Source organism: Sinocyclocheilus grahami, unplaced genomic scaffold, assembly GCF_001515645.1.
Source record: "Sinocyclocheilus grahami isolate Dianchi unplaced genomic scaffold, SAMN03320097.WGS_v1.1 scaffold24.1, whole genome shotgun sequence".
NCBI classification, from domain to species: Eukaryota; Metazoa; Chordata; class Actinopteri; order Cypriniformes; family Cyprinidae; genus Sinocyclocheilus; species Sinocyclocheilus grahami.
The window spans coordinates 1,786,241-1,797,827 of NW_015505203.1; the positions used below are offsets into that span (position 1 = coordinate 1,786,241).

The 11,587-nt window shown below is 39.8% G+C and overlaps 1 protein-coding gene across 1 annotated transcript in view; it reads right to left on the bottom strand.

The window, feature by feature from the left end:
* Positions 1–1,541: 1,541 nt before the first annotated feature.
* LOC107563162 (sushi, von Willebrand factor type A, EGF and pentraxin domain-containing protein 1-like) overlaps positions 1,542–11,587 on the bottom strand; it is a 27,444-nt gene continuing 17,398 nt past the window's right edge. Inside the window, exons 2-4 of the mRNA XM_016247961.1 lie at positions 5,839–6,094; positions 4,089–4,265; positions 1,542–1,582 (exon numbers count right to left, since the gene is read on the bottom strand). Coding sequence (XP_016103447.1) covers positions 1,542–1,582; positions 4,089–4,265; positions 5,839–6,094 — 474 coding nt within the window. The remainder of the gene's footprint in view (positions 1,583–4,088; positions 4,266–5,838; positions 6,095–11,587) is intronic.

Below are 11,587 nucleotides of genomic sequence, written 5' to 3' on the forward strand. Positions count from 1 at the left end.
ATAAGTTGGCATACCAAAAGAGTTTTTATCAGACCAAGGCACTAACTTTATGAGTCGCACACTGCAGCAAGTTTATCAGCTTTTGGGCATTAAGAGTGTGAGAACAACCCCATATCACCCTCAGACTGATGGTCTTGTTGAAATGTTCAATCAGACTCTAAAGAATATGTTAAAAAAGTTTGTTTCCGACTCGGGCAAAGACTGGGATAAATGGCTGCCATACCTCCTGTTCGCCTACCAGGAAGTTCACAAGGTTTCAACAGGATTCTCGTCGTTTGAATTGCTGTACGCCCACCAAGTGAGAGGTCCTTTAGATGTCCTGAAAGAGAGGCTGCGGACAGCCCAAAGACAAAGAACATCCTCACTTATGTGCTGAAAATGAGGGAGAAACGGCAACAGAGCACTGCCTTGGCACGAGAAAACCTGATAAGATCACAAGTACAGCAGAAACACTGGTACGACAAAACAGCTAGATCACGAAGCTTTGAACGTGGTGAAGAAGTTCTGTTATTGCTTCCAACATCTGAGAATAAGCCTTTGGCGAAGTGGCAAGGCCCGTACCAGATAAAGAATAAGGTAGGTCCAGTGACCTATCAGATTGAAATCCCCTCCCAAAATCCTCCTCTGCAAACATTTCATGTGAACATGCTGAAAAAATGGCATCCGCAACATTCTCCTGGCAAAACAGAAAAGAGCAATGACATGGCTATGCTGGTGAGAGCAGTAGAGTGTGAAGAGGAAGTGGAAGAACAATATTTACCGACCTGTCGCAGTGACAGTGAATTACATTTTCAGCACCTGAGTGAAGAACAAAGACATCAGCTCCAGGAATATAAACCTGATCAGTTGTTCATGGATACCCCTGGCAGGACAGATTTAGTCGACCATGCTATCATCCTCAAGGACCCCAAACCTGTCCGGCAACCAGTGTATCGTGTGCCAAAGAAACTTCTATCTGTTATGAAACAGGAATGGTAGACCATGAAACAACTGGGAGTTACTGAGCCATCATCAAGTGAGTGGAGCAGTCCCATAGTGCTGGTACCGAAGAAAGATGGTACCCTGCGGTTCTGCTTAGATTTCAGGAAGTTGAACACCATTAGTAAATTTGATCCTTATCCAATGCCACGGGTGGATGAACTGGTGGAGAGACTAGGGAGAGCGAATTACCTGAGCATGCTGGATCTCTGCAAGGGATACTGGCAGGTGCCGCTGAATCCAGCATGTAAGGAGCTTACTGCCTTCAGAACCCCTTTTGGTCACTTCCAGCTCCGGGTCCTTCCTTTTGGGCTCCATGGGGCTGAGGCCACATTTTAAAGGATGATGGATCAAGTCCTCCGTGGTACAGAGGACTACGCTGCAGCTTACCTTGATGACATTATAATCTTCAGCTAAAGCTGGGAAGAGCATCTGGAGCACCTTAAGGAAGTCCTGACTCACATTAAGGCTGCAGTACTAACCATTCACCCAGATAAATGTGCCCTCACCAAACCAGAAACCCAATACCTTGGTTTTGTACTGGGTCACGGTGTGATCTGACCTCAGGTGGGGAAGGTGGAGGCCATTAAAGGTGCAGGGCAGCCTGAGACAAAGAAACAGGTTAGAGCTTTTCTTGGGCTTGTTGGTTGGTACGGGATATTTATTCCAAATTTCTCCGCCAGGGCAATAGCCCTAAAATTTTGACAAAAAAGAGCCAGTCCAACAAGGTAGTATGGACTGAGGACTGTGAAAAAGCCTTCAATGACTTAAAGAATGCATAATGTCAGGAGCCAGTTCTTCAAAATCCTGATTTTGAGAAAATGTTTACAGTGCAGACTGATGCCTCACAACATGGCATTGGATTTGTGCGGTTCTGCTTCAAGAGAAACAAGGTCAACCTGGCTCCCTTACAGAAAGACATAAAAGCTTCTTAAAAGCAATTCTTGAACAAAGAATTTCTCAAATATTTTCTTAAAAAACATATTTTTCTTTTCTTATGAAGAAAATAACAGACTTTGGTGTTATCTGACTGTATGGAGGATATTGCCAAATATTTGCTGACCAACTAAAAGAAAAACACTTGGCAGGCAGTGTTTTTGTGACAATTATAAGCATACACACTATTTCCATTGTGACTGGCTGGATGAGACGTTGCATTTATAGTGTGCTGTGTATTTAAATAGTCATTTTTAATGTTGTTTACATTTGCAATTTGTTTTTTTGCCCTCTCTTTACTGTGCAGATTCAGTGCTGAATATTGCTGAAAATTATGCTGTAATTATATGCTTGAATTTAAAACGATTGTTCTTATGCTCAATTACAAAAAATACATTCATAAAACATACCCTTTGTAGATTTACAGTCAGAAAAGTTGGAAGTTATACTAACTATGATTTTTAAGAAGATCCTCTTCAAGAACTTAAATTCATCTTAAGTTTTGGCTTAAGAACATTATTTTTTCTTAAGCAAGAAAGTAAACAGAAAACAGCAGTTTAGAAAAAATTTACAGAGTGTCTATTTACACTAAGTGCAAATAGCCCGCCTTGTTGGCAGAGGCTATTTACACTAAACTCCACCCACCAACGTGTGATTTTGAAGTCAATACTACAAAAGACGATTGTCAATCATCAGTTCTAGTTGCGTAGATGGTAAGGCACATGCTTTTTGATGCAATTGACCCGAAATTGAATCCGCCTTTTGCCAAACTTTTTTTTCTCCCTTTTCAAATCCTTTATCACATCAGAAAGGCATTTATTTTCACTAAAAATGAAGGAAATAATCAAAAAGTTGGAAATAAAGTATCGGTTAGGGTAGGTGCAGGGAGGGTTTTAATGTCCCAGTAAGGTGGCATCCATTTAATAATATGAATTAAAATTATAATTTACACAATACATTATTATTGCGTACTGTTTTATAATGTACTACAATACTGAGGTGCAGATAATTGTCACTATTTGCAATAAGTAGTATAAATAACAGAAAACCTTGCTATTTTAACGTAGTGTAGCTATTTGCACTTAGTGTAAATAGTATCTATCGCTAAGAAAATATGTTATTTTCACTTAGGACAAATAGCTGCTGCCAAAATTAAATTCTTAAGAATGTTTCTTGAATCTGGCCCCAGTTCCTCAGTGCAGACCTTTTTTTTCATGTATTATTAACATTGCAACATTTACTAGTTTGTGGTGAGATAGGTTGATTAAGCTGTAGTAGCTTTGAAAAATCTAATAATTTAGAGTAAGAACACTCTTAGTCAAAGACATTTGTGAGTAAAAGTTTGCACTATTCCAAATCTGTTTCTCAAAACATCAGATTTATAATAGACTTCAAGGCGTTTACACATGACTTCTCATGGGTATTAAGTGTCTCTGCAGAGAAAAAGAAAGAAATACTACTACAAAGCGACAAAGTGTGAAAGCAAGTGTGCAATAATAACATCTGTCGGAGGTTAGCTCTCCATCACATGAAATCTGCAGTTCACCCCGTGTTTGTACATCTAACACTTTCCTACCACCTCATTCCTCAGTTTAATTAGTCAGACTGATTATTTTAGAACTGTCTCAATATGAGCTCATTTTTACCACAGCATGAAAAATAGCTTTAATAGAACCACAACTCATGAACGTAAACATAAATAGATCTTAATTCAAATGAAGCATTGCTTTTTCTTCAAGGAGTTTTATGAGGTGAACAAAAAGTAGGGTTGCCAGATTCAAATGAAGTTAAGTAAGCTGCAAAAAAGGGCTGACATAGCATATTATGTGGTATTTTGCAGTGCACAAAGAGATGATTGTGAATGTTTTAAATCATGTTTATAGGTTTGTTATGAAAGCAAAATGAGAGCTAAAGCACCACTTTGGCATCACGCTTCAATGTCCCATCTATTTGTACGCTGTTTTCTCTGTCACTATGGATATTTGGTGAAAGTGTTTCTTTTACTTCATTTCAGGAGAGGAATTGGCTTTCAGTTCACATTTCAGCCTTAAACATCCCTGAGCAAATTTATCGAGTAATAAACTGGACTTGTCTCTAGGAACTCCATCCATTTCTTTAAAACTTTTGAACTGAAATGGAAAATACAAAATTTGCACACAGGCCACGACCCTTACCTGTGCACTCATGTTGAAGTCCTTTTCCGTAATATCCTTTCTCACACACACAATCGTACTGTCCTGTATGTGTACCGCATTTACAGCTGGCCATTATGTCACAACAGTCCTTTCCCTCTTCGCACAATGATGAACACTGGGCCAGATCCTCCTGAATATAACTTCCAGTTGGAAGATCTGGAAGAGAAAATGGCAATGAATATCAGACTGCACTTTTCTCTGATGCAAAAGAAAATAATTTTGGCCTCATAATTCATCTATTTCTTCATGTCTAACTGAACTCCAAGCGGCTCTGGAAAAGTAAGCATGTGTGTTTTGGTATTGGCATCTTCTGCATAACTAACTATAAAACCTTGGCTTTGGCAGGACCATTTTGTCTCCCTAAATACAAACAAATGCATTGCTCCAGATGTTGGCATACACAGACAGGCTATGCAAGCTGAAGGAGTCTGAACTATCTTGGACAAAGGATATGACAGACATGATATCACAGCGGGAGGTGGGAACAAACGATGCCACAGCTTTAGTCAGGCCTCCCCTTGCACAAAGCCAGTGATTGATCTGATGCTATCTAGAGGGCTTCTTTGTTTTATATCTCTCTGGGTTTAGCGTAGGTGGGTGATGTCATCATGAAGAAAGGGGTCTTTTGAGTTCATGTGGCTGATTGAGTTCAGAGCTCAGATAAGAAGAATCTGCTATAGCCCGACAGCCAAAGGAAATAATAACACTGAATTATTTTTGTACCAGTTTTCTTTTACGCTGGGATCAACAGAGGCTCATATTTGTCAGGCTCAAGGAAAAATGAGCTGGATTGGCCTTTGATTTCCCTTAACAAACATTCACCATGGTAACCATAGTTTCTGTTAAAATATCACAGCAAATGCAGTTATTACATTAAAACAGCTTGGTATAGTCACCACTGACATAAAAATAATGTTTGTTATGCTGTTAACTATGGTATTTAGAGGAAACTATGGTTATGGTAAATTTGAGTAAAGCTTGGGTTTATATGAAGAAAGACACGAGAATTCGGCATCATACTTTATAGCCATACATATACCTTTTTTACAATGAATCTTTGGTTAACGCCTTTTTAAACTCTCCTTAAAGTCCAACTTTAACTCTTGTTTACGTAATGTTTAACACCACCATTTTTGGCAGGGTTTTTTAGCACTACCTTAATAGATGTGCCAAAGTATTACAGTGTGAAACCAAGCGGTGCTAAAATGTCCCGTGAGTTGTATGGCAACAGAAAACCGGGAATAATCTTTTACTAACCTAATTATTTTTATACAGTCCAGAAACTTTGACGCTGTTAGTGTACATCCCTGAGAGAAACTGTTAACATGTTGAATAGTGACAGCAAACGCCTTTCATTCATTCATTTATTTGAAAAAATAAATAAATAAATAAAAAACATCAACACAAAATACAACCAGTGGAAATTTGGAACATTTCCAAACCAACAAAGGTTAGGCTAGTAAAGCAGTTAACGATGCATCCGGGTTGCGCTGGTCACGTGCTATAATTGTCCAATCAATATATCTGCCTCATAAATATGCAAATAAGAACTTTCACAAATCGTTTACAACAGGAAATCGACTGTATGTGAACGAATAGTCAGGATTAATTATGAACCATGAAGTAAATATGAACAAAGTGAATCGTGATACAAGACAAAGATATAAGACTAATGATGACCTAATCTTAACTATTACAAGTATGAAAAGCTCATATGCTGTATTCTCACCTTCGTGAAGGGCGCGTCGAGCCAGCGCTTCAAACTCAGCGAAGTTGTGCACTAAGTAGCAGTGCTGATCCTTGGGGTGCGAGGCCATGTCGTGTAGCTCGCGTATGTTCCCCTGCCAGATGCCCAGCGTGAAAATCTCCACGCCTCTCTCCCTCAGCGCCGCCGCGACCGGCCGCGGGTCTCCGCCGTTTGAGTAACCGTCAGTGATGAGGAAGATCGCCTTCGTGGCGTTCTCACGCGACTGCCTCAGAATTTGCTGTGAGTAAAATAAATAAATAAAATGTACATGAAACATTGAACCGCAATGTGTCTAAGTTCATTTTGGTATAACTCAAAGTACAGAGTAGACAGGGATGGTAATTTTATGTCCTTACTAGGCTATATATAAAACACCCATAGGCCTATAAATCAAAGTATTGCCTGCTATATTACTATAATATAAATGATTTATGATTTTCACTTTGTCTTGATAATTCAGCATGGATGACACACTTTAATTATTTCATGAGTAAGTTACAAATGCTTAAAAGTATTCATTTCTTTATGTAAAGAACAGATTGAAATTTCTCTGAGAAAATCAGTAAGTTAAACTCGTGAACTGGATCAGTCTACGTGAACGAATCATGCAGACTGGTATGTGAGCTTAATCAACAGATTAATTTTTAAAAATCAGATTCAAAAGAAAGATTCATTCATGCTCATGAACGGCCCAAGGAGAACTTGGTTGGATGTAAAGATATTCCGCCTAGCTAGTGTATGGCTTCAGAAGAACATAATACACAAGGTGTAATGATCATTTGTCTGATACTTTTATGACGCATTTATAATTTTCACTGCATTCACAGGAATCATAATGTTACTCGTGCAGAACAACAAGTAGTTGTACTGAGCAAAATTTTGCAGTGTGATAGTAGAATATGATTTATGTTCAATAGAAAAGTAGATGAGGACAGATTTTTATTTTTCCTATTCCTTAACCAGCACCTTCTATACATCCAAAAATCCCCTATTGTAATAATGCTTCATCTTTCTCTCTGGAACACACAGTTGACATTACAAAACCACCAAAATAGCAGAAAATTACTCTCTCGTCGGCAAACATAGCTACATTTTACACTCACGTGCATGAACATTTGTTTACAATACTTTTTATGTCTAAACATGTGTAATTAAGAGGCTTGGTTGAGGAACAGAGAAAATCTCTTAATTTTCTCTAAGGGCACTCTAAGTGGAGCACAATTTACTGTCTTATTGCTTCAGACACAGAGAGAGGAGGGGGTTGTGAAAGTCAATGAACAAAGCCAATTCAAGGACTGGTAGAAAACAGAGCAGCTTTTCTCTTTATTGTCTAATTGGCTGCAGTTCAAGCATCTCAGACAGGAACAATAATTTCTAAGCCTGGGGCCTGACTTCCAATTACACACACATAGGGATACAAGCACACACCTCAAATCTGGAATCTCCAATGCATTGGTGCTTTTCACTGTGTCTTCCTCTCTCTCTAACACACACAGACCCAGACACAAATATACAGATGCTGCTGGTTGTCACCACAGTGATGTCACTGTGGTGGGGCCCTATGAGAGTTGGCCCACAGGCTAAAACAGGGTGTGATTGTGGGCATTTATGGGGTTGCAGCTCAAAGACACTGAAGGCGTAAGGGGTTTTAGATATGAGTCAGAGGTGGTCATGGTACACAAACATGTCTGCACATTATTAGAACAGGGTAGACAACTGTCGGAGATCACAGGAATAGGAGAAAGAAAACAGCTACTGACGCACTGAGATGTGAAATTTGACACGGTTATTAACAACCACATATACTGTGTTTGCACCCACAGAATTACACACGACTGTAGTCACTCCTCATTATAAACCCACTTGATTTTTATAAGCAAACCGACACATCTTGTCCCCCATCAAAGCAGTAGTGGTTAATCACTCACATTAGTGGCTAATTTAATTAGTTCAGTTAAAAGGTATTTTGTGACAAAAACAAGCTTTACAAGTAATTCAGGCAATCACAACATTATGGGTGTATAAATGGCTGTTTGTTTCACTCCTAGTGACAAAATCTGCAGTTCCTTTTTTTAATTAGTTTACACATGTGATAGTTACTTGAGTTTAGGCTGTTTGGCAGCCTAAGACCATAAGGGTCACCTGTAAAGTAGTCTCAGGCTCAGCCTCTGTACACTGACTGTCTGATGCATGTTGCTGGAAAATATTTTCTCAGTCTACAAAGCTTTGATGTGATGGCTGACTTAACGCAACTTCTGGGAGTAAGAACACAGGTTTTTTTTTTTTTTATCAGACCGCCTGGAAACAAAGTTGTGTTTACAAGGTACCAGGCTGATATAACAAGCACTTTGAACCAGCAGAATCACAAAGTGTACACATTTTTTTATATTTTTGGTGTTTTCCACAATTATTTGTAGAGATTACTTTGTTTTTTTCATGTAGTATAAACTATTTTCCACCCTAAATAAACTCTTATATGTTTTTGTAGCGATGTGAAGAAATATTTTAGGTTCCCCAAAGATCCTGTCTGAGAAAAGGTTTTAAAATAAAAATAATTTTCTTAGTGTGAAGAGCATTTTAATAATCTTAAGAACACTTTTCCGCTATAAATAACCTTTTGTGGAATGGTTCCATGAATGTATTGGAACCATTGATGCCCATGAAGAACCTTTATTTTTAATTGTAGCTTATAAAAATTAAACAGACAGTGACTAGTCCCTTTATATGTCAGTCAGACTGCTTTTCTTGTCTAGACAAGCAGTTCACAGACGGAATAAGCTGCAGTGTGGACCAGACCTTATGCTATCCAGTTGAGATCAGCTGTGTGTTTTATGTATGTCTAAATGTGTCACTGTTTTTTTTTGCAAGTATGATTAATACAGTACAGCAGCAGTTAATCCTGCTTTGTTATACAGACATCTTTGAGCATGCCAACGTATATGTTTTTAGGCATCAGAAGAGGAGCCGCAGCAGCCTGTGAGTCTCTGCTATCAGTGATAAGAGAAAGTCCAGAGACTTTCGATGAAAATTTGTTTCTGCTTTTGACAGAACTGTTCAACAGTTTTGGGTCAGTAAGATGTTTTGAAAGTGTAGCGAATCAGCTCATGGGGAAATATGAATAATTAATCATAACTAGTTATAATTAATTATAAATATTTAGATCCGCTGTAGATATTTCCTTGACCTCTCAGGGTCAACTGTCTGTCAATTCTAAGAACGTTAATTTCCTGGTTAAGGGAAATAACTTTCTTACTGTACAACTTTACACAGATCTTGTAGCATAAATCTGCATGATTAGGGACTCCAGTTATGAGCAAACAATGAACAATGTCAAGTGTGATACAAGTAAGACTTTATTAACTACATAAACACTTAAACTAGTCTAACATACTAGATAAACACTTAAACTGGTCTAACATACACATAAACACTTAAACTAGTCTAACATACACATACACACACACACGCATACAGTTGGTATAGGGAAGGGTTAAAGCTTAAGCAGTAAAGAGGAGAGAAATAAGGAATGAAGTTATGGAACCATTTGCATATTCAGCAGATCTACACCTGAGGGAAACATCAGATTCTTAGTCCAAACACACCTTTGTAAAAAGGTGCAAATGATACCTAATATATCAATTAATAAGACTAAGTTTGAATACTTGCACGTCTCATCGAGCTGAAGGATATGTGTGTTCATTCACAGAAAGTTTTTCCTATGAATTAATTAGTAGAAAAGTCAATTTCTACTGTGCATTGTGTCTCTTCCTACGGAGAGTGTAGTGAGAGGGGTAATTCTCAACATGTCATTAGGTCGTAAAATCTATCTGGTCCAGCAAAGGTGTCAGGGTTGCCATGGTAACCAGGGTCCTGGGCCTCGTTAACAGACAACTTGGCACCCAGTATGTTTATTGGGTGAGGGGTCTGTGAATGTTTGTTAATCTAATGAATAATTCATTTGTTAAATCAAATGAAAAATGGTGTGTCTGATTGGTCCAGACGCTACAAAATCCCCCTTTTCGGGCATTGTTCTCCATAGAATAGACAACAACGAGCGATGTCGAAGGTGTAGAACAATCGAACACACACCTGCCACTTACGGCTGGGAGACAGTGGTGGCTCTTTGGCTGTTGGTGCCTCCAGGAGTGGTTGTGGTGCCGTGGTGGATGCTGTCAGGTGGTGTGCTGTGGTGATGTAGGCTGTAGCAAGGTGCGGGCAGGTGTCGAGGCTGTCACCTGTCATCCTGAAGTGAGTTAGTCTGGGTAAGATGGTTGTTTGTCGATGTTGTTAGCCAGTAGGCTATCCGTGGTACCCGTGATGTGGAACAGCCGGGTTAGACTCTCACTGGTGAGAGTGCAGGTGGTTCCAGGGATTGCCGGGAACTGTTATGGAGATTCTGTAGTGTGCAGAGAATTTCCCGTAGCTGTGCACAGGTGTGGAGGGGCTTGCACTGCTGGTGATGTGATGTTCAGCAGGCTGTCTTTTGCTTGAGTCCATGCGCAGTCGGTAGGACTGTTTCAATTATTTCTGAACCATGCCAAGCTCCTCTTTAATTGCTGAGTCAAGGTTTGGACCTCAGCTCTGGCTGCATGCAGCTGGCCTTCTAAGGCCTTAGATCTGGTGTCTCTCTCATTTAGTTCCACATATGCTGTTTTTAACAGTGACTTTGTGTGAAACAGTTCTCTTTCCAAGTCCTGCCTGATGGCTTTTTCCAGCGGCGCTTGGTGTCCAGCAGCTGTTAGAGCCTTCTGAAGACTGGTGATTTCCTTCTGTTGCACCATTCTGTGAGGTTCTTTGCATCCGTTCTGTGCTTTCTCTCGTTGAGCAGGTGTCAGTTCTCTGTAGAACCCTGTGACTTGCAGTTTCAGCTCATTTACCTCCTGTCTGAGGCGCTTGAGGGTGTGGGCCGAGGAGAGGATGATGCTGGTCAGGTCCTGGTGGTTCAGGCTGGGTGTCAGGTGTTCACTTGTGTCGCAGTCTCGCTGTTCCTTTCTTTGCCATTGCAGGTCGTTGGCTGCTTTGAGCTGAAGGATGTCCATTACAGTGCTCTGCTGGTTTTCCAAGTGGTCCTGGTGAGCTGGCAGGGCTGGATGTCTGTGGAATGTCTGCGACATACTGGCACACTTGTGGGAACACCAGAGAGAGAAAGGGACAAATGCAAGTACGTACAGAGGTGTTAAGCTATTTCTATGTGGAACGGCTGTGTAGGCCGTGTAAGGTATAAATAGCTGGTGAGAGGCAGATAGGGAGGTAGGGTGCTATGTTTTTGTGTTCGTGAACAGAAAGAGAGAGTTTGAGTAACTTTGTTGAGGGGGCTGTAAGCAGGGGTCAGCTGATGACCGGGCTATACATGTGGTCAAACTATTACTCAAAGCACTGATGGTTCACGGTTTTGGTCACTATGACAAAACTGAAATAAAATAAGATGAAATAAAAAAAGGAAGATTTTACCTATTTAAGTTTTTTTTCTAAGAGAAATGGCTAAGCAGGTGTCACTTGTGGGTGATGCTGTAATAGACTCATAAACCTAGGGTTAGACTGTTAGCTAAACTAGCAGGGACACACCAAATACATCATCAAAAAGAAAAAGAAACAATGGGAATTGTTCCTAGTTCTATCTTGGCCTACATTGTGTTGAACAGTAGCTGCCCTTCAATGTATTAGGCCTGGCACTGAGGAGTGAGGAGAAGTAGAGAGGAAACGGGGATTAGGCTACTAATAACCTGTATAA